Source organism: Amblyomma americanum, chromosome 9, assembly GCF_052857255.1.
Source record: "Amblyomma americanum isolate KBUSLIRL-KWMA chromosome 9, ASM5285725v1, whole genome shotgun sequence".
NCBI classification, from domain to species: Eukaryota; Metazoa; Arthropoda; class Arachnida; order Ixodida; family Ixodidae; genus Amblyomma; species Amblyomma americanum.
Window position 1 is genome coordinate 69,292,067 of NC_135505.1, and position 24,069 is coordinate 69,316,135.

General features: G+C 44.7%; 1 protein-coding gene across 1 annotated transcript in view; it reads right to left on the reverse strand.

The window, feature by feature from the left end:
- Positions 1–610: 610 nt before the first annotated feature.
- The window catches only part of LOC144104234 (neprilysin-1-like), a 43,194-nt gene continuing 19,735 nt past the window's right edge, over positions 611–24,069 (reverse strand). Inside the window, exons 8-13 of the mRNA XM_077637118.1 lie at positions 19,764–20,054; positions 14,417–14,631; positions 11,168–11,312; positions 6,250–6,573; positions 2,910–3,070; positions 611–1,135 (exon numbers count right to left, since the gene is read on the reverse strand). Of these exons, the coding sequence (XP_077493244.1) occupies positions 778–1,135; positions 2,910–3,070; positions 6,250–6,573; positions 11,168–11,312; positions 14,417–14,631; positions 19,764–20,054 (1,494 nt within the window). The 3' untranslated portion in view covers positions 611–777. The remainder of the gene's footprint in view (positions 1,136–2,909; positions 3,071–6,249; positions 6,574–11,167; positions 11,313–14,416; positions 14,632–19,763; positions 20,055–24,069) is intronic.

Here is a 24,069-nt window from a genome sequence, read left to right on the forward strand (position 1 = left end):
CATCTGACTGCAAATCCCCAGAAAAAATTCTGCATTGCGGCTTTCGTTTGAAGCCTTACTTCATATTTTTTCCGATTACTTACAACTGTGACGGATCAACATATTGTTACGAAGTGATGACTGCAGTCCGCACAACAGAAAGACAGCGAAAATGGTGTCTAAATAAAACTCGTTATTTTTGCTTTCTTGCCCTCCCCAGTGGACTGAATCACTCGGCGGCGGCGAAGCGCTAAGCGTGCTCGGCGTTCTCGAACAGAATGCCTGCCGCTGTCGGCCATGCTCAATTTAAACCTGATAGCGAACTTTTGAGTTAAAGCGCGCAACGTTACTAGAACATCCTGGAACAACGTAGAATCAGCTCTGCGTCGATGCGATCAATCGAAATAAACTGGTCCCGTCTTGCTTCGCAAAGAAAGCGATAAAGCTGCGCGCCGGCAGCTTTGAAAATATTCGCGGCAATATTGTGCACACAAAACGGTTATTTATCTCTCAGTCAGCCCTTACAATTTGGTTTCACAGAAGTTCCAAATATTTTGGCGATCAGTTGTGCGTAGAGCAGTTTCACTAGCATAAGGCTACGAAAAACTGTTACGCAAGAACACAATTTCCGCGGCGCGAAAAAGAAACGAATCCTAAGAAATAGTCCCGTTGGAGCAAGGCACCGTACAAGAACAACATAATTCGCAACACAAGCGCCAGAGCAAGCGACGGCTCAAAACGCATAGAAAAATCTAATGATTCTTCACCGTAACACGGCCTCTTTAGGGCCGCCAAAGACTAAAGGCGCGCACAGTTGACCTTCGGGTAGAGCGTGTGCGTGTGCTCGCATCCGAAGGTCTCACGGAAGCCCTCGTTGTGCACCAACGGGAACATGCACGCCAGCCGGACGTTGAGGTTCGCGCGCTGCTGCGTGGGGTTGCCCGCGTTGCTGTCGCAGAACTGCTGGCAGTAGCGCATGAAGAACAGCTGAGCGTTGTTGTTGTACTTGATGTCGGCCAGCGCGTAGGAGATTTCGAGGCCCCGCGTGTACGTCATCAGAAACTCTCTGACGTCCTCAGGCAGCCGGGTCCCGGTACTAGAGTTGCTGGACGTCACGAAATCCTTTTCGAGGCGGTAGTACTCGCTCTCGTAACATCTGCGGGTGAAAGATGGGGACGATGCAGGGTGTTTTAACAGAGAACGAGCTGCTTCGATAGCACTAAGGTGGCCGTAATTAATGCGCGCACGTGCAAATTGGTGGACGGTACCAAATTATCTCGGCAAAAACTGTACCTGCTTACTGCGCCACTTTTTTTGCCACAGTTAAAAAGGGACATCGAGAAGCAATGAAGGTTAGCATCAATCCTTTCCCAAAGAATATTTTCCGAACTCACGTGGCAGCGGCGACGAAGGCATAAAGGACTACCACACCAGAGTAGCCACCTTACCAACCACCGCACCAGTTCCTCGACGCAGTAGAGAGCGCAGTCTGAAGAGAACTCCTCACTAACTTTTACATATCGGTCGTTGTATACAAAAAAAAACCATCCTAGCTTCCACTCTACTCACTGCACCACCTGGAAGGCCCTAACAGCCGACCTCTACTACTAGCTTTGAGCCTGCCGGCAAGTACTGGCTGTCAGGATCATCATAAACCCATCCCGCTGACGCGATGAACCAGCGGAGTTTGGCGATTAGGGCGAGGCGCAAAGCGGAAACAAATGGGTTCCCAGATTTTAGGATCCCTACCGGCGTGCAGGAGCTGATCTTCCTCAGTGAATAAAGTTTATTCATCCTATGTGTTATTCACCGAAATTGATAACATAAGGAGGAAAACAATATAAAATATTCAAAATCTTTGAGCAATGAAAGTCTTCCCTTGTAAACGTAGCGTGACAAATGTTCGTCCACGCTTCCTTCAAAATGTGGTAATGAAGCCTTACGGGTATCTGCTTAACAACAGTTACCTCTTTGTATTCTTATGTATTCTTATATATTATCGCTTCAGAGTGCTAACAAGCAGAACACAAATTAGTCAAAACATTTCTTTTACTTTATCGTCTTATTTATTTACGAAGCGCAACAGCTAGTCAGCCAGCTAAAGCACCTGAGGGCGATACACACACAACGGTAGAGTTAGACAAATAAGACTAATGTAGCACATGCAACAAGACAGTTATAAGCAAAATATAGAACTAGGGCCACGCTGCCAGACGGAACGTTGAAAAAGAAAGGAGTTTTTTCAGGACTAAGTGGGTTGAGCGCCAGGAGCAAATTCCTTACGAAAGGCCTGTCTCACGAAACACATCTGAAGGAGTAATATTTTACGATGAAGTACCTGTAGATCTGCTGGCACCTTTTTTTGCATCAGTTATTCTTGCCGCGCCTAAATCTGCTGGTCCATAACTCGTTATTTCAGGCAGTGGCACTTATCGCGATGATTTAGCATGGCTGGGAAGGCATCTCATTCTTTGCAGCAAAGAAAAGTGACATTCTTTATTAGTGCAGAGCTAAAGGAAACGATGGGCACTGGGGCGCAGTGTTAATTCTTTATCAATTTATGTTCCCCAGAATGCGAGCATAAAATGTAGGTGAGGTGTCTAGAAGCAACATGTCTGAGTGTTATTCGGAAGTTGTGTCTTAAGCGACCTGTTCTTTCTCAAATTTTCTTCCTGTGGCTGCTAGACCTCCTCAAAATTCACATCAGCAGAGTACAAACACTCGTCCAGCATTTGCTCCTGTAATTCTGCATTCTTTCTTTTTTTACCAGTGGCAAGAAGGAAACTCTTCTGCGCACAGCGTTGTTCTTCACTCATTCGTTTTTAGCATGTCGCACGGGTCGCTTTGCGCACTGCTAATTTTAAGGAAGCGAATTCTGTGCACTGCTATCCAAGAGAGCTCCTTGCTCTTCGGTCAACAATCAGGCTTACGCTAGCCGCTGCTCGTAAGTACGGTAGACACGCTCTGGCCACCATCGCATCTTGAGCCCTCCAGCTGCGTACATGGACCCCGAAGGTGCAAAGGCCACCGAGACGATCTCGCTAGCGAGCACGGATCCAACCACAGACATGTTGACGAACTTCTCCCGTACCTGCGAAGGAATGCGAAGTTGTGGCGAAGCACCATGACAGATATCACGTACATTCTCGTATAAACGTTTCAAGAGCTTTTGAGCTTCTGGGAACAGGAACTGTTTTACTAGGCGGAACAAATAGCATTTGTTGAAGACCCTTCATCACAGGGGTGCATCTTTGTTATAAGAGCCCAGGAGATAAATTCTGCTGTCAGCAAGTAACCGTAATGCCCTCTTTCCAAATAGTACAAGATTAAAAATATTTTTTTCCTGAACCCTGGTGGCCTCTACAGCTTTAGCGGTACTGTGAACGTCGGGCCAGGAATGAAGGAAAAAAAATCACATGACGGAGGGATTGTCGAAGGTTGAACCTAAGGAAAGCATTATTTAGAACAAATTTTTAGGAAGGTAATTATATCCGGTCCTCTGTAAGAGAAGGAAGCTCAAGAAACTCACAGCAGAGTAATATGCACACAAAGCAACTGTACTACTAAAGTTGACTTTTTCAGAAACCAATAATTACAACATCCGTGAAGAAATAGTTAACCAGTATGTTCCAAGGACGAAATGCTGCAAAGACGAAACGCATTTTCGTTGCATTACAGGTGATAGGTTTACCAACAAGCCCGCACCCACAGATTGGAAGTGCTGCACTTAATATTTCTAATCAGCGTACGAATGAGCGATACTATCGATTCATGAAACGAACAGGCTTAGTGTATGTTCAGAGCAGTAATGTTACTGCTTGAAATTATGAAATCGCTCGGGACCTACTCAGGCCTCTGCACATCATTAAACATGTTAAATCTTTTGAACCATAATTTATATGTGTGCTTTACTACACACCAGCATTCCCTCCACTGTTCTCTCCATGAACTCTGGTTTATGCTCGATTGGAGCATCTTTTGCTCACCAGCAGGGAAAGTGTAGGCGCGTATGTAAAATTATTTATTATCTGACGACAGAATGCAGTGCAAGGAAGGTAGGGGGGGGGGGAGGAAGCTGAAAAACGACGGGCCCTCGGGCCGGCTTAGAAAGCCGGGCACTTTTTTGCTTTGGTGACCGCTCGGACTTGATCGGCTCGTAGGGACCGGATTCCAAAAGAAGACAAACATAGCAGGGTGCGGCAGGAAGATAGGTATGCGGCTGAGAATAAGAGGCTTTTGTCAATAGGGTGCCGCAGTTGGCACAGGACAATGTTATTTGTACAGATATTGGGGAGGCCTTTGTCCTGCAGTGGGTGTAGCTAGGCTGTTAATAATAACATTAGTGATAACCCCTCGGGCCGAGCCCACTCTCCAAAGCTGTAGCTGCGGCTGAAAGCTGCGAAGAGCAGCCTCAAATCGCTCTTGGGTTTCTAACCTTTGCCATGGAGGTTTAGATTTGTTCTAGCAATTCAGAAGAGTGATTGAAGTGGGCTTTGGCGCTCGGACACAAGTGGCAATGATGAGAGGTTTCACCGTGGGTTAGCATGAAAAGAATAAAGTGGTGGTGGAAATGGCCGTTTGAAGCCTTGGCTACAAAATCTGCTGGCTTTTCGGAACATGTTTATGCATTGCATGATATATTAGGCGGTATCTTCTATGAAAAGAGGTCAGATCGAGGAGTTGAGCAGTCACCCATGCTCTGTGAGACGAAGCCAGGTCACTTCCCGACTGGTTGACGAGTGCTCGGGTTTATGTGTGAGTGACCTTGCCGCGTGGATTTTCGCTGTATTCAGGGATCCAGGGAAGGTAATTCAGGTGTTCAGGCGGATAAGGGGGGGGGGGGGTTACTCCGGGATATCAGCAACCGCGTAACTGATTTTGCTTCTGCCGTGATTCATAATTGCTGTTTTGGTATTTAAAAAATATATATACTTAGCGGAGAGGTGTGCTATTACTAAGGCAACTGCTGCTTCTCCCGCGTACTGGATCAAATTTTGAATGGAAACGACGACTCAACCCGGTCCATTTAAATATTACGACGCGTCTACGTAAACTGTGCGAGTAGGATTCGGATAGTACTTGTGCAAAGCCTGGTGTCTAGCTTGTCGTCTCGCTCGATCATGCAATGGTTGGGAGTTTTTAATGCAACTGCTTTACTGGCCGCGAACTTGCGATTTCGCTGTGGCGGTGCTCTGAGGATGCACATGGCGTCACAACGCGAGCCGCCCCGCGGAGCCGAACCGGTCTGGCCGGGCCGGCGGCAGCTGGCGCACTTGGCGCTAAATAGAGACGTGCCCTAAGTCTCCGCCAGTGCGATCAGAGTGCGCGGAAGCCGCCGAACGCGTCGGCGGTCAAGCGCAGTTGGAGTATAGAGGGTCTCGCTTTGGCCGACGTGACGTCGCCGTGCAGCGCTCGCGTTACGCCGGAGTATAAACGCGCCTAAACAGAACCTGCGCTTATCCTCTGACCACCGTATTCGGTGGCGGCATCTATGGGAGACACTGAAACTCCCCGCACACTCACTGAATAAAAAAAACCTAAGCTGAGGCTCGGAATCGAACCACGGCCTATGGCGTTTGGGGCGTAGACACTACCACTCCGCCAAGACGGTTCAAGCACCAACCATGAATAAAGGCGCATCTAGTGAATGCACTCTTCCGATGCAGAAGTCTCGGCACTTTCGCTACGTATATTCTGGCATAACAGAGCTAGGCCATCAGGATTTTACGAGGTGTCACGATGTAGAGATTAATACTGACAGCAGCTGGACAAGAGCGAGTGTCCGTGGTAACCATCGGGGACGTTGATTCCAGTTGGTGCTGGAGTGTTTGATCAGTTTTGGTACCTAGAGCCTATGGCATTGACCTGTGAGGAGCGCTTCTGCCAGCTCTCGAAGGGTTTTGTGCCCGCCTGAGGCCATATTCAATTAGAGTACATTTAGTTGAAATTGTGCGAAAACTACAGGTTGCTGTGAGATCCTGAGCGAACATGTTGCTATTTGTTGCCTATTGTTTCTATAAGCCGCATAATCTGTATTGTAAAGTGCTTCATGCTCTGCCACCAGTAAGTTTTGACCACCGTGAAAAATAAAAATTCAGAGCCGTGATCTAAACACTTCTAATTTTAACTTCTATTTTGGGCCTTAGAGTCCTGTGCCAAATATGGTGGGGAGGAAGGTAGCAGGAAAGCGCTCAAAGTAACGCGTCCATCCGGATTTTTTATGGCGTGTAGAAGACTAGCAATGGCCGGCCTTTGGCAGACATGTCTTACGTTCTCGAAAAGCACCGGCTCCAGGAGGTGGGTCGCGGGCACACTGATAACGATGTCCTGGTGATCCACGGTGACGCCTCCGACGAGCAGGTTGAGAGCTTCCTCCAGCTTCTTGCCGGACTGCGGGTAGCGGTTTGCGCGCTCCTTGTTGTAACGCGCGATGCGCACGTAGTTTGCAAGGAAGTCGCCCGTCATGTACTCCTCCTCGGCGTTCACCTCGCGGATGGTGGTCTCCACGATCTGCAGCGTCGCCGTGTTGACCTTGACGCGTGCCTTGACCCGCGTCGTCTCGTCCATCCAGTCAAAAGACCCGGCGGTCTGGTTCTGCGTGGGCGAGAGAAAAATTGTCAGGGGGACTTGATATTTGACCTAATTTTAAGGCGAAAGCCTTTAATGGCTCATACTCGCGGTGACCGTCCGCCCGGTCACGCGACCTCGCGGTGTCCGTCCGCTACATCCTAGGTTACGCGACCTTTCCAAGTGTTACGTGATGACAACCTGTCAACTGGACTGGGAGCAAACTGCCCACTGTGGCGGGTGGTGTCATCAGCAGCCAAGCAACAACTGCGCCTCAGCAGCGCGACGTCAGTGCTCAAATTCAAATCAGTTGAACGAGTCGAAAAACGGTTTCGTCTTCCCGCAGTTATATAAATGAGTTACCGGGAAGGAATATATGAAACTTGGAGATGAATCTTGCAAAGCCTTTCGTGCTAGCAATGGCTACAAACGCGCATTTGCCGAATGCAGCCTCGATGGCATTCACGCTGGTACGCTGCAGGCTTCGAGCCCAGTTGTGTAGTATTCAGTGACGACCACACATTTTCATCGCAGAGAAGTTTTTTCAAAGCAAGGAAACGAAAGCTAACCAAGGCAAAGCACGCGAAGTCACCAAAGAGCTGCTCAACACTACTCTTAGGTTATGTGTAGAAGGCAAGACACCTTCGTATCTTTAACCGGTGATTTCGTCGACACCTTAAAAGCAAGCACAAAAATTTTGAAATTGCTTGCGTTGGCTGGCATCCCTGAATATTTCTCAAATTCTTTAAAACCGCTGCTACTCCTTTTAAGCGATCAACTCTCCACTTCACTCTGAAGCGGCCGCACCCTGCCGGAATAGAAATGACACTTTTGAGAGGGCTCCCTCCACAAGTGAACAATAGTAATGCGCGAACAAGTAGGATCTTGGTAGAGTACATTGAACTATTCTGATTTGCTCAATCATAGAATCATTTCACTGATTTGGAGCGCCTGTTAGATCATGATGCAATTGTTACTCCAAAGTGTCATGCCACGTTGATAATTTTTCTTTTTTTCTTACAAACTAGCGTTGCCGCCACCTTTATTGCCCATGTGATACAAAACTATTTCCGTTGTCTGCCGGCCTTCACTTTAACCTCATAACCATCCTACCAAACCATCGTCATGTTTAAAGGTTTTTCAGGAGCATTAGATCGCACCCTTTCTCAATGACTGCTCAAAATTTCATGCCGTACATTCACTCTTGACTTTGCACTGGATTGACTGTTTTTCTCACGTACCACTTTGAATGCAACAATCAGTGAAGCGTACCGGTCTGCCTCTAATGAAATAACATTGAACGTGAACCAAAGATCAGAGCTTGGCCGCTTCATTTGCTGATCTTCATACGTTACCTCCCCAGCTATATCGTCGCATGTCTCCTCACAATGACCAAGAAACTCATAGGAATGACTTACACAGATAAAAAAATGCTAGTCATGTTGGATAATGCGGCTCAAAATATTTAAGGGTAAATTCTTGCAAGTCACAGGCAATTGTTCCTACATTACCTATGCATATTTTCTCGATACAACTATAAAGTCACGGGTCAGGTTAAGCAAGTACCTTGGCGAAATAATCAGCAACAAAGTAAAATTGAATGAGCACATGACAAAACTTGCCTGTTACATATCAAGAACACTGTAATCATTGAGGTCACTTGAACTACCGCTGCGCTCCATTAGTACACATGTGTAAAAAGTTTTGACCACTACAAAGCATAGATACCTACCATCAATACCGTCCCCTCATTGGGCCTAATTATTTAAGACATAGAATGCATGAAGAATCGCTCAGTCCGTTTTATGTCTAGAGATTGTTACGTTCTCCGAACCAAGAGCAGTATAAAGTCATCTATCTATATCAGTCCGCAAGCAGACGTTAATTTTCTCACCAGTGCCTGCGCGATGAAGTGAAGTGAAATTTCACAACCTTCGTTACAGTGTGATTGCGATTATTCCATAAATGTGACGCACCATTGTAATAAGTCAGTTGAAGTTCCGCGTTCTGACCGGTTGGTTTCTTCCGCAACCCTTTTCTTTTTGCGCAGTTTCGGAATGCATTCTGTTATTCACTTTAGTCCCACATGTGAACACGACATCCTGTTTGTTTAACTTCATGAGCATACGAAGTTTATATTAACCAACTAACGCCTGAATAAATCTTTTTTACGAGCCCCGATAGAAAAAGGCAACCACTTCAAAAACATGTTTTCGATGACCAGAAATCAGTTATATAAAAAAAAACGCGTAATACTTCATCAGACATTATAAAATGTTGATAGATCTTGCTCCTCAGGACAGCACCTTTTTCAGTTGAGCTTCAAGCTTGTAATTGAGTTATTTTTACATGCAGCTTCTGCTTTCGCCGTCTATTTTTCTGTTATTTTTACGGGGTACTTATTACCTAACATGATTCTCAATCTTGGGCCTTTAGGGGCGTAATAAAATGTGATAATGATGGTGTGTGTGTAAGTGGCCAGAGTTTTGAATAAGTCAGGTATAGAAGCAGCCTTTCATAACAGAAAAGTTCCTAGCACATGCAGTCGTTAGGTGTTGTCGAAATACCATTCCTGTTCTCCAAGGATTCTATGCCACGGCTCGGGCAATAACCTAGCTGTCGCTCAGCGAGAGGACCAGCGAAAGAAAATACCCCAACGTTCAGTGTCCTAAGCTCAACGGACTTTCCGTATTGAAATCGTCCATACAAGTCGGTCGTATAGAACTGTTGAAATACGAAGTCCATATGATATAGAAAAATATATGGACATCCATACGTTTTTGTATGAAGTTTATAAACGTCCCATATTTTTTACATAAATTCCATAACATGTGCAGGATGTCATATGGAATCAGAAATTTTCCTAGGCGCTTTCGATAACGTCTATACCAACTTTTATGCGCTTTACTGAGACCATATAATCCATATGAATATATAGGGAACTAAGAGATTCGCCTTTTGGAAACCTTCAGCTGGGGCGCAGTGCCCGCTGAAAAACTGATTCTTTGTATCTGTGATTATTACTTTGCTGTTGTAAATATAGATTTTTGCATTGTATTCAAAGATATAACAACGTGCCAGATATTAAAACTGCTCTTGAGGAGAGACAGCTGCACAATAACCCTCCTATTTCTTGGCGGAAATCTCAACCGTATTAAAAAGAAAGCAAATGAAAGGAGGGTAGTTGGACCCACTGTTGTGGAAGGCTGCGAAAAAATGTTCTCAAGAATGGAGAAGTTTCAACGTAAATTGACTTTGCACAGCCCTCGATCTCTGTGCGACTTTATTAAAAAATTAAACAGTGGACAAAGTACTCATTAAAAGCGCGCATGAAAGAACGGCACTGTAAAAAAATTATATCCGGTCCTTAGCATAGAGGCGGTCATTAAACATAAGCTGGAAAGAAAAAAATTGGTAGGCGTTCAACTCAGTTAAACCGGGCAGACGTGTGAAAGCAGGTGGTTATTTTACAATTGCAAGTGGCACTTAAGCCCCGCCCTAAGGGCATGACGCGATGTATTTTGTGGTTTAATGTCCATATATGCAGAATAGCTCATTCTCTACTTAACATTCATAAAGAGCGGCGAGTCCTCATACCTATATAAGCGCAGTGGGGCAGCGGTTAAGTGAAGCGCCACTGCACTGGCAGGTGGCTGCTCCTTTTAAAGCCACCCGCAGGGATGGTGCGACCAAAGTTGTTCAAGGAGGCACTTACGGTACCCTCTTGAAAACTTGGTGTAGTGAAGCTTTCGCTTCAAAAACAGGGAATAAAAATAATATAGTTTTGGATGTTTTCAAGAATAATAGAAATTGTGATAGGCAAGCCTACATCCACGACACGGTCCTATAAAGATGCATTTCAGCGTGAGGGCTATCACTTGTGGTGAAAAGTGAAACGCTTAAGAGCGAAATGTAAGTTGTTACGGAATACAGTTGTGCGGTGTCATGCAATACGTTCTGTCACTTTAAGAGCATTGATACAGTATACAACAGATGGTATTAAGCATTATGGCAAGCAGCCGGGTTCATTGGCGAGAATACGTGTTTCAGCGGAAGAAAATCGCTGCATCAGCCCGAGGTAAACGCTAGCTTCAGATACGAGGAAAAAAGCTTTCGTTGAACATCGAGCTTAACTTGCAGGTGCTCATGCTGGCGACGATAACATCCTTGAAAGTATCTACTTCAGAGTGCACTCATGATGGCGCTCATAATACCCTTGAAAGTACCTGATTAGGAGTCTTCTAAAACTTCAGGTGCACACGCCTTCCTCGACGGCACGGTTAGAGTCAGTATTGCATTTTAGTTTGAGTTAGGCGTGATTATATACAAAGAAATCGTTGCATTAGAATAAAATTGTTTCGCAACTCTTGCCTTCATAACAAAAACACCGCCCGTGTTCACGAAGAACGGAGACATATATAGCGAATAATAATGCATTTACACAGGACTACACTTAGCCTTCGAAAACATTTTTTTTTCTGAAGCGGATATGTCCGTATTAATAAGAGAGCTCTAAGGACAAGCGGATTCTGTGGAGCAATATTAAGGAAGACACATTTGGAGACTGTCGAATCACGGAATAGGAATTTTGACACAGGCTCGAGCGACATTTTCTACTCACCACTCCCTCCTTGATGTTTTCGAACATCGTCCTGAAGCTGTCGGTTATGCTCGGTTTCAGGTGCTTGGTGACAAAGAGGCTCACCATGGGATCGTTGAAGTTGTCATAAGATGCTCTCAAGCACGTTTGGACAGGCTTGTAATTCCTGCTCGCAAAGGCAATTGATGCTCTGTAGAGGTTTCGAAAACTGTGGGAAGCAAAGATCTAAAAGTCTTGCCGTATTTCAACATGACCAATAACGAAGGATAGCAGGTTCTACGACAGGCAGCACTTTCATTTAGCCCTACACAATGTCGTCACTGCACGGCCCCCAGAACTCGTGGCATGGCGCAAGACACCTAGGATATTTATTTGTTTGTTTATTTATTATTTAGTTATATTTTATTTATTTATTTTGTAATGAAAAAGATGACAGTGCGCCAATACCAACGACGATGAAGAGGTTTGGGCGGCCTCGGAGACCAGCTAATAATAATAATAATAATAATAATAATAATAATAATATTAATAATAATAATAATAATAATAATAATAATAATAATAATAATAATAATAATAATAATAATAATAATAATAATAATAATAATAATAATAATATAATAATATATTAATTGGTTTTTGGGGATTGGAAATGACGCAGTATCGGTCACATATTTCGTTGGACAGCTGAACCGCGCCGTAAGGGAAGGGATAAAGCAGGGAGTGAAAGAATGAAGGAAGAAAGAGGTGCCGTAGTGGAGGGTTCCGGAATAATTTCGACGACCTGGAGATCTTTGATGTGCACTGTTTTAGAGCTCAAGCTTGCTCTTGAAGTCCGTATTGCTGCCGCCGCTGCTGGTTCAGTTAGTTCCACGGTTATGCCGCCAGCCCTTTCAGAGGTACAATAAACAGCTATTTATTTATTTATTTATTTATATATTTTTATTTACACCAGTTACCTGCAGCATCCCCACTGGGGTACAGGCGAGTGTTTAATATTAGCACGCACGACAGGGACACATTTCTGTCTTAACTGGGTAACACTTTTTATTTCCTGAAAGGCCTCCGGTATGAGGAGTTTACATTCCTTGCTATTTAACAAAATTTTCAAACGAACCACTGAAAGAACACAAAAACACTTTTCATAAAAGACGCTTCGTTTATGAAACTGAAGAACACTGCTTCGTTTATTTTTTTTATTTTTTTGAAGAGGCGTTAGAAGGATTTCAAGTTAACTTTTCAAGTTTTCGCTATTGTTTTCTTCTCGCACGATTCGTAGGTCGCTGAAACCTAGGTTCTTCTCTGCACACCAAACTTAGCGGAACATCGTCGCTAAATTAAAACTGTCACTCATTGTTTTCTTAGCTTTTATATTTCCTGAGGTCCTCGCTTTAAGGCGGAAGTGGAGCGGAGCGGAAGTAATGAAAGTTGGGAGTGTGAATGCCTTCCGAAGCTTAGCTGCCGCGCTTCGCCTCCCCCTTATATTAGATTCTGAATGGCTGTAGTTGCGCTTGAGAACGTTTATGTGAACTGGCACCTGATGTTTCAAAGCCGTTAGATGTAAACGGGTGGCACGAAGACGGTGGGGGTTTGAAAAAGTGAAAGGTAAGAGGCAGATAAATTTTGGGCGCGCCTTTGCGTTGGACTAGTTGTGAAGGGCTAATAATTGTCTGGCATATTCATGACAAGACGATATGAAGAAAAAGCGAGTCTATTTACAACTAATAACAAGTGAAGCAAAGCCCTTGAACATATTTGGGGTTAACATTGATATGAGCCTCATTACTTGATTTTACCTCACACCAGCTAATATTCGTTACCTGCAAGCGTAAGCTGCGTTACATCAAAATAGAAATTCAATAAACCCTCATCGGTAACCTCCGCGGATGGAAATGTTTTTTCAAACATTTTGTTTTTCCGGTTGACCTTCGAGCAGACAAAGACTCTCCAGAATGTGGGTTAAAGAAACGTAGTTTCGAATGAAACGTGCAATGGCTAAAACACTGGAATGATATATATTCCGCAAAAGAAGTTTCATTTTCACTGAGTTTTCTATATAAGAAGTCCTGGAATGAAACCTGTTAATACAGAGGGGTTTCTGTCGTCCATTAAGATTTCATCAATTGAAATAAGCGATGAGGCAGAAAGTGATGGCGCCAAGCTAAGCGATAGTCACTGAACTATGAAAGCAGACCAGAAAGAGGATCGGTAATGTTCGCACCATCATTAAACTATGATGTAGGTAACTTGGCTATTATCTTGTCTCGCAATTGGCAGGCCATAAATGAGTTCTGGATGGAATGGTACACCTTCACAGAATTATTTTAGGATGGCGCCTCTAAGATTGACTATGCTCGACGCTAGCAGTCGGAACATTCTCCAGAGCTCCAACTTGCCAACCGCGATTTGCAGACACAAGGCACATAAATTCTGCGCTTGTCGAGAGCTCAGAGAAACCCAGGAGGCGAGTACTCGGGTTCGCCTAACCTTGTAGACTTCTAGGGCTCAGTAATGCTCATAACAGCACTGTTGCGGCACAAAAATTTAACGTTCTCGCCGGGAAATCCTCTGTGCAAGGCTGTACTTTATGATCGGGCCCAGCAGGTAGACAGCTTTCTTTGGGTAGAATATAACGTAACGTAACAACGCCCTACTGCGAGCTGAAAACCTGCACCAGAGATGACAGCGCTGATCAGGAGAACGTCATCAATTGTTTGTACCTCACTACCACTTCCGAGTAAAAGTGAGTGACACTGAAGCGCTCTCAAATTCATGGATGCGCACTTAAAGCGTACATAGCAATAAACCCACCTAGCTCACATGCGCCAACAGACGCATTCAGGAGACTGTTTAGTGGCCATAATGAGATGACTAATAGACGCAGCAGCTCAAACGCAACAAAAATTCAGGCGAAATATAGTCTGCAAGGGCTTATGGCATTTAGCTCCTTACTGATTGCTTCTGAAGATAGAATTGATCTAACTGGAAAGCAGTTGGATAGAACTATTTCTCAAAGCGATATCTGAAGACATTGCTGATGGCGAGAGATGCCATTTCATTCAGCTGTTGAAGCAGAGCGTTGTCGGTGAAAATTGCAGAACGTTCCGCAAATGCAAACAATTTGGAAAGATTTGTATTGGATGTCACTGAAGTAATTCTGCTGTTCTTTATTTGAAGCTGGCCTGGAAAACCAGCATGCAAGTCAGAAATGATCGTTCTCACTGCCCGTGAGACCAGCCGAACAGCGCTGCAAGACGCAACTTCCCATACCTGTTGAAGTCAAAGCGAAGCAACTCCGCAATAGCTTGCATGGCAACGTAGGTCACCAGTTCCACTTTAGGCTTGTCGAAGAAGGCGGTGACCAGGTCTCCGATAATGCCCAGGTCATGCGTGTCCATACGAGAGTTGTTTTTGAGGTGCAGCGTGATAGGCAGGTTGTCGTTGATTGCCTCCATCCAATCGGCGACAGATACTTGATTTTGAGGCTTCAATGAGAGAACAGAAACAACGCCAAAAAATGCGTAGCCACGTTAGCCGTCCCTGCTTAAAGCGAGAGTGAGAATTTCTGTTTCGTTCGTTTAGGCGGCATAAAGAATTTGAATCACAAGCTAGGCTTATGTGCTTTAAACACTGATTAATAAATATAGAAAACGGGAAAACGAAACATTAGTGTCGCTATCCTCTGACGGTCAAACAAACAAACGAACTACGGTGCATCGAGGAAAATATTTTGGCGCTGACCACTGTGGTTGAGCAAAATGGCCATACAATTCCTATCTGGGACGTTATTATACTCGAGAGTTGTTATACTGGAGAATCGAGATGCGGTGAAACTTCAGGTGCCATTGTTTCGCAAATAAATGTGCCTTTCACTACCAGGCAAAGTGCGGCATAGCATAAAGGGCACAAAATCTTTTTTTAATGAAGAAAAAAGTCAATGAATTTTCCTTTAGTCTCCCTTTAAACTTCCTAGGCACGTAAAGAGCTTTGAACTTCCTTAGACGGCATGTTCGCTCCTGGAAAACAAAAGTATTGCTGTTACTCTTGCCGAGACGGTTCTGGTGTATGGCTAAGTTCTGAAGACTTTACTTCGCAAGAAAAGGCAAAGAAATGAAGCTGTGGACCCGAACTCTTTCTGAAGATGATAATAGTAAAGAAGCTGGTTGACATTTCTCAGTGTGTGCCATTCACTTTTTCAATGACCTTGCACTTTTCCGGCAAATTAACCTCGTATCACGGAAAAAAATGTGAATTAGCGATGAATGTGTTTGAGTGCCTCAGCATAATAAACATCAAATTAAAAAGCTTTTTCGCCTTAGAAGAATGTGAAGTTATCATGCTCGGGCGGAATGATATATGTGCTTCAAGCACTTCGTGTGCGCCGTTTACTTTTTCCAGTGTCTCGCACTCGGTCATAAACAATTCGTAAACAAAGCAGTCAGCATCGACAAGTGTCCAAAGGGTATAGAATATTCCTCCGCAAAAATTTCGAAGTGAGAATTCTAATCGAGACAAGAAATTTGCAAGGGGTAATGTCTCAGTATCTCCGCTACCTAATCGTAATTTTTTCTTCATTTCATGGCATAATTTCTCTGGGAGCATAACATCAGGAAGTCACATTTCGAGTTGCGATTTAAAATTTGATTCGTAATTTGGCACACAGATATTCTGCGTGATTACGTCGTACAACGTTGCCCCAGTAGCGGACACCCGGCTCGTAAACATGGGATAGAGACTTGTAGTGTCGGCACATACGGAGGTCTAAAATGATGGAATTTGTTGCAAGCCTAGTGCTATGAGTTTGAATGCAGATCTTTGACAAAAATGCCAACCTGAAATACGATATCCATATAACAGTAGAAGTTCGCCAAAAGGTATTCAGAGGGTCAATGACATGCAGGTATGCTCACACTCTACGAGATTAGAATTGGAGCATTCATAGTGCAACCTGCCTGGAAATATCTTCCAAGCATTAGTTGTAGAAGAATGGCATGCCACACCCTGAAAAGACCGATATGTGAGTTAAAATATCCTACCTTTCTTCTTTGCAGAAAAGATGCTATCGGCAGAAAAATCTTTATGGTCAAGACAGAATTGTTCAGATTGCATGTTGGGAATATCGCTACTTTTTATGCGTCGAAAAATAAAACGTAAGGCTGCAAAACAACCGAATATCTCTAGCGTACGTCGCCTAGTCCAGCAATCGTCAGCAACAATGTAGAGACGCCCAGAGATACATTCCCGTCATAGGAACATTAAATATCAACGAGGAGGCCAGGTTCATGCGTGAGGCGTCATCCGCCAGAGGCCACTTTTAAAAACTCTTGCGGCTGTTTTTGGAACCTACAGGCTGTTTCGCCGAATTAGTGCAGCTGATTAGAATTGCTGCCTGAAGAGACTGTCCGCTCTTCGCTCCACAGTCATCAATCTCAAATTGTGAATGTTAGCAAAATGAAACATTAGCACTCACATTGATTTCAGTGTTCATGCCTTTGTTCTTTTGCTGTCTTTGTTTTGTGCTTTATTTGTCTTGTTCAGTGACGCTTTATTTTGCCTTTCATCAGTTTAGAGCCGGGATGAATGATTTCCTGATTGGAGGAGGGTGATAACACATTGTGAGGGGCACGAAAGACCCGCGGAGGACTTGTGAACGCAGTACGTCGAAATTGGTGCGTCGGACAGCGGAGCGCTGCGCGTGCAGCCCAGCGTTGCGCGCGTGCGCATGCGAAGGGTCTGTGCAAGGCGACGACGACTAAGAACGCGGCGAGCACGAGGAGCGAAGAGCTGACCTGTCCGAAAACCGAGGTGTAAAGGAAGACAGCGCAATGTAGATTGTGTCATTCAAGCGGGGAGGTGGCAGCTGTCGGACGTTGGGTGCATGCTGCCGCGGACCTTCCTTGGATCACCGCCGCAAGCCTCCTGCGTTCCTTGCAAGGGTGGTGGTGACAGCCGATGGATTGAGGGTCCGTAGTGCTTAAAGGTACCTTTAGACAGCCTGTTTTAAGCCTCTGGCGCTTCGGGTCGCTGTCGACGGGACCAGGCTATGATTCGATTCTCCTGCTGGTACCAAGATCTTCGGGCTCTTGACGGGAGACTGCGGCATCTCCTTGCATTTCTCTCCGCTCCTAATTCCACCTGGCTCCCTTCCGTCGCTTCCTTTTACGCATCGCCAACGACGTGTCGCACTACATCGACCCACTTTCGCCTTATCTGCAAGGCACCCCCATTTCACCTGGGACGCCAGTACCTGCTGAACTCTTTCCGTTTATTCTGTAGTGTTGTGCACGTGTTGAGTGTGTTTTCGTGATTTTATGTGCGTTTCTGATTGGCCCCTTTTCCCTTAAATTATAAATACGGCTTCGTTTTGTTTTCATTGATCTCTTTGTCCTCTTGTCCTCTTGTTCGAATCTGCACGCAATAACCTTCCCCTTCGGAAAGTCGGGGACGCTCCACCAATTCGCGACACACGTGCATAGTGCAAAGTGTTTAGGTGACATATGTGTTGTTCCCTGGTTGGAAGTCGAAGGACACGAAGTGTATGTGTGCGGGGCGGCTATGCAGAATAGGCTGGTTGTGCGCCCATGCTTCACCTATGGCTCTATCAACAAGAAACACCATTTTGAATAAATAAATTTTTCATTCGACCACAAATTTGACACTGTTATGCAATAAGGTGAAAGTGGCTGTTTTTTTTTTCTGAAGAAAAGTGGAATTCATGCATGCACATTTTTTCGCAGTAATAAGCCCGCAACCATCTAAATCCAACGTTATATTCTGAAGTGCACGTCAATGAAAATGGTATTTAAATCGCGCTTTGCTCAATATGCTATCGTCCAATGTCACTAACAAGTACAAGCTGCAAAATGATTTAACACGTTATTTTTAAAAGCCATAGTTTCATATCTAGAAAATAATAATCTAATTTACGAAAAACAACATGGTTTCAGAACAAGGCTTTCAACAGTAACACAGCTTGCTGAAATTACTCATGACATCGCTAACACAATTAATGAAGGCAACCAGATAGATGCAATATTCTTAGATTTCTCTAAAGCGTTTGATGTTGTTCCTCACGATGACCTTATAACAAAATTACTATCTTTTGGAATTGATTGTAACATTGTGTCATGGATTTCTCGCTATTTACAGAACAGAAAACAATGTGTTAAAATAGGTGAATACGTCTCGCAGAACCTGGATGTGTAGTCGAGTGTACCCCAGGGATCAGTTCTTGCACCTCTTTTGTTTCTCATTTACATAAATGATAATAATTCCTGTGTTAGTTCATCGATTCAGCTTCGCCTTTTTGCAGACGACCGTGCCGTATACATAGCTCTAAAAAATTAGATCAAATTCTCCTCAACAATTCTTTAGAATCAATGCACACTTGGTGTAAGACCTGTGGAATGAAACTTAACGCGAATAAGACCAAAAGCATCACATTCACTAATAAGAAGCAGCCTCTAAGTTTTACATACACACCTGGCGACACACAGGTCAAAATATATGATCAGGTGAAATATCTAGGACTCATCCTAACATCCAACCAGCGGTGGGAACCCTACATCAAATCCATTTGCCCTAAAGCTGAAGGTAAATTAAATTATTTAAGGAGAAAGCTGCGTAACACGCCGGCCCATATTAAACTCAGTGCCTGTGAAACTCTCATCAGACCTACCCTAGAATATGCGGATATAGTCTGGAGCCCTCATCAAAAAATTTTAATCAACAAATTAGAGCGCATCTAAAAACCAGCAGTAAGGTTTGTATAATCAAAGTATTCTCGCCAGACTACCGATACCAGTCTAATAATTCAATCAAATTTGCAAAGCCTGTCACAGCGAAGAATCATTTCAAGAATAAAGTTCTTGTTCCAGCTTCTTCACGGCCACTTCAAAATAACAAATTCACAATACTTACACCCTCCTTTCAAACACTCGTCTAGAACTAACCATAGTAAAGCAGTCCGTCAACCAGTCAGCCGTGTAAATATCCACAAGTACTCCCTGTTTCCAGATGCTATATCCTATTGGAATAAACTGCCTGAAGATGCGGTGAAGTGTACGTCCGTGAAATTATTTGTTAATTATATTGAAAAAATTTACTTTTTCCGTTTAATTTTCTCTATTATTTTTGTGTTTAGATCACAGAATATCTCTGTATTCTTGTGTTTGATTACATTGATGCCTTCTTAACACTCCTGCAAGGGCCCGAAAAGGGCCTGCAGTATGTTGAAATAAACAATAAAAATAAAAAATAATAAATAAATATGTACTCTATTTCCATTCAGAACTTTATTGGAGGTCTTCCGAGTAAGGGTAGTCGGCGACTTTTAAATAACTACAGTTATGAGAAGTCTCGCTTATGGAGTGTTATTGGTGTTATACTCACAATGATGCCGCGAACTAGAGCGCCGCGCTCAAATATACCCCGGCTGCTTGGACAGCGTGGCATAAAATGTCTTTTTTTCCACCGCTGTTGAAATACTCTACACAAAACAAACTGGTTACGCACACCCATGGAAGTTCGAAAGTTGTCTGCTCTTCCCGCAAGGTGATCATTTTACGCCTGGTTCTAATCACTAGAAAGCTGCTGAGTGTATGGCTGTAGTGCTCACCGTTGATAGTTCGTGGACACTGTGCTCTTGAATCAGGCGGCTGACGGCATCATTCCACTTCTGCGACAGCTGTCTGTCCCAGGCCAGCGTATTAGTGGCTACTTGCGACGTAATGGCCTCAATTCCGAGGCTGAATATCGCGTCGTTGATGTACAGCGTCCAGTCTCTCTCGACGTAGGCGCGTGTGCCGCTGGAGTAGAACTTGTGCCTGATTGATTCGCCCACCTCCATGACGACGCGTGCCTCTCGGTTTTTCTCGATGACGCTAAGCTTGAGCACCGTGTTGATTCCCTGCAGCGTACAAGACATTGAGCTTCGTAAAGACGTCTTTAAAGGAGAACATTCTACCGCCAAGAGGGAATTGAGTTTGTACACGGTGTCGCAGGTGTAAATAAGCGTGGTTATTAAAAGAATCATCTGAGAGTAAGGAAAGTGACTAGGTGCTACTGGGAGTTTCTTGGCACACACTAGGGTATTTGTTTAGGCATCCTTAAAACTACAGTATTTTTGCATTTATTTTCCTCTTTTAATCATTTCATTTCAGTGCCGGTACAGGTTTTAGATAACCATGGAAACCACATGCCTTGAGTATGTGCAAAGAATAAATGTTTCACCAAATTTTCGAGGCGATCATGAAAGCAGTATATCGAAATACAAATCTTTCGTGTTAGCCGCTTCGTGCCGCATCCGATCGCATTCTTCAAGAGCAAAGTCAGACAGCATGCAAAGATCGATGATCAATGTATATTGCTGTACGTCTGTCTGTAATTATTGTCTGTCTGTAACGATGTCTCCGTGTATCTTTAAATTTAAAATAACATATAGTGATGAGGTTTTTCCACCAACTTTGCAAAAACGAATTACCTATATCGCAATCTCTAATAGTGTGCCCAAGACACTTACGCATACGCACGCTCACTTTACGCCAATCGTCAGTAGTCATCGTTCCATATCTCGCGACAACAGCAAGAGTCGACTGTCCTACCAGGCAGCACCTCTCCGATAGAATTGATTGCCTAAGGTGCGCGTATAGAAGCACTCGACAACGATACCAGCAGGAGGGAGGTTTTATGCCTCGCAGACGTTTTAGTGCTTCGGAAAGAACTAAGTACACTATGCATACCTTCCCTGGACACTAAGCGATGGAAATCATCTGCATACCGCCAATAGTGTACAGCTGGCAAATCAGATGAGAAATTTCATACCTTTAATTTTGTGAAAACCAGGAAGCCTAGTGAGATCGTATGTGAACGTGGCCTACTCTTCGCCTTTGTTGCCAATGGTTTCTCCACCACATCAACCGTTTCGGAATTCCGAAAAAGGTAAATGAGACGTACCGAACATTTCAAATCCGCCCATTGATATTTCGCTTCGGGTAATCGTGGAGACTACTAAAGTTTCCCTAGATTTTCTAGGCTTGTGTAAATTGTTTGGAAACACTCCAATACTATAGTTCTCAAAAATGGTTGGCAGTATTTACACTGGATATTATTTCAAGTCAACCGCTCTGAAGTTAGATAACTTAAAAAATGTAATAAACTTCTTATTAGGCGGAATAAAAATATTACGCGCTGAGATCAATGGCACCAAACAGCACTAGTTCGGCTTCACTCATGTGCATGGTCTACATAATTAAAAGGTGGTTACTTTAAGACGCGATGCCATGCGTCATCATAGCGCGTACGACTGGATGATGTGCCGTGGTCTTCACTACAGGTTTAAAATATGTCGTTCTGGAGTATGGCACGAGACGAGACATTTAAATGACACGCCTCAATTGCATCTATTACACAAAATATAGGATAAGTGAAATAGAGAGGCAGTTTGGACTTTCAGACATTTGAATAATCCCAGAAATGGAATCTACCAACTACTCTCAAGTCATTGCAGGCGCACTAATAAATCATTAGCAATCTCAGCAAACATTAGCAATCTGCAGGACCTGCAGTGGTGTGTACTGAATGAAAAAAGTCGCCGTCATTGCGCCTTATAGACTGCCCTCCAAAGGCCTTCAGGCCTGTTCCAAGGGTCTTCAGCATGAAAGATTAAAGCCCTGATCTCAATAGGTTCATGTCCAGTTAAGATGCATACACAAGCACAAATTTCGAGCGTTAAACTGAGAGCTAGTACTGCAGGTGGGAGTTCATTTTAGCAAAGCAGACGGCGCAAAACAGCCAGTCTCGCTGGAGCTGGTAATATTCTCAACTGACAACAGGATTGAGAGCATATGTGTGGATTAAAGGGTGCTGTTGCCGCGGCGAAGGTTGAGAACGTGTTTTATTCTTTGCAATGTAAATTGCGAGAAAGCGAAATCTCACAATTGTTTTAAGACCGAACGTCTTCCTGTTCTCTTCACCTAACATACGTATTCCTCTCTCTTTTATCTTTCACCCTTAATTTACAAAACTACCGCTATGAAATGCCATACGACCGCACAGCAGCATTCTAAGCACAACCATGCAAGTTCCTCCATCTTCCAGCCAACGCGGTGCATCCAGAGAAACCAGCGCATCCTCCTGCAAATGAAGTTAATGAGAATGAAGCTACCTGGTTGGTTGGGGTCAGACCTTCGATCTCACCCAAACTGACTGTATTTTCTTTCTGCCCTGGAGATTGTTTCAGGCTGAAAGTGCGTGCCCAAATTAGCTTTGTATGAAAAAATTTGAGCCGCTTTATTGGTCTGTGTACACTGTTCAGACAGACGTTCCGCGCGAATTGTCGGGTCGCCCCGCCACTCTTGTTATTTACCGTCGTTGATGGGGGACCCTGCTAGAAAGACCCGTTTGCATGTCATCGTATTGTTCCCCATGTTTGCAATAGCCCTCAACCCAGACCTCCACCGGCCCCCGCTACCAAAACGACACATTCCATCAGCCGTCACTAGTACCAGGAGGAACGGATGGATAGTGATAATATGTGGAAGGCGCCCGCCGGTGTCTCGTAGAGCCGAAGGGAATGGCATAACGCAGGTCGGGGTTCTTGACAGTGCTCGCCTTTTTTATTGTAGCCGGTCGCGAAGAATAACAATTTTTCATAGAACTGGGATACGTGAGCCTGAGTAGTTGGCGTCACGCCGTGGCTTTGCTCCTGGACTGCGTGGGTTGGCCTGGAGAGGACAGTGTTCTATGGGTGCGGTTTCACACCACTATTTCCGACCGCGTAAGGAAGTAGGTGTGTTCTCCTTTCTTCTGGGTGTGTTTCCTTTTTTCATTTGAGATCGTGTGCCAAAGTATTTAAGCCGTGGCACGCCCTCAATAAACTTCAGCTCTGAGTTAAGCGCCGTGTCCTTGTGCTCCTCTCATCCTCGTGTTTTGCGCTGTGTCGGTAATGACAAACCAACTTGCGTAATCTTCCATTTGCTCCTTTCTACGCTTCTTCCACCAGCGGACCTCGCACGCAGTGTTTTCGTTTGGGTGGGCAAATGCGGGTTCTCGCTTCCAGAAAGGAAGGTCAAATGATGTTGCACACGATGAAAACTGAGGAAAATTTGGGGGGGGGGGGGGGCGGCTGTTGAGAGTTGCGCATGCGTTGCTTTCGTAGACACAACTACCTTCGCATGGGCTCTTCACGCAGGCCTACAAGTTGGCGGTTATCGTTGATTTCAGTCTGGCGTGTTATTCTCTGTGTGGTTAGATAAGGGCTGTGTATGAATGTACTGACGCTGTCTGTGGTTTCCTGAGCCATCCAGCTCAAACTCGGGAACTGTATTTAGCTCCTCACTTGATAGAGCTCGCGGTGTTTGCGAACGTGAGCCGACTCCGACGGCGTCGATTCCGGGCGGGCAGCTCGTCGTGCCGACGCACCGACCGCTTAGGTCGTTGCTTTAGTCGAACAGGTCTTCAAGGACTTGGTGTCCTCTGGTCAGCGTGGAGTGCGGGATATACGTTTCATGCCACGGGCAAAGCTGAATTCTTGGCTGCGGGATTTTGGGCGGAATGGCACGTGGCCTCTGGGGCAGCTGTGTGCCGGGATATTGTTTTACGAAGACACGCACGCTGGCCGGTCTTGTGGATTTCGTCGGGTTCTTCCGGCGTGTTTTTCACGTCCAGTTGGAGCAGTCGGTGGGTCTGTATGCGGACGCAAGCGGAGGGATGTCTTGTGCGGTGATCGGAAGAGGACGTCCTGGCATCTCAGATCAGAGAGGCTTCGGCAGCAGCAGTAGATCAGCATTCGTGCACGATTCGAATAGCGCCTTTTTGCTCGTTCCTCCAGCAGCTTTGTGAGTGATGCCGCGAATGAGGAGGAGAAGAAGACCTTTCATGAAACAGGAGAGGTCTCGGTTGTCGGCCTGGCATGCTACTCCAGG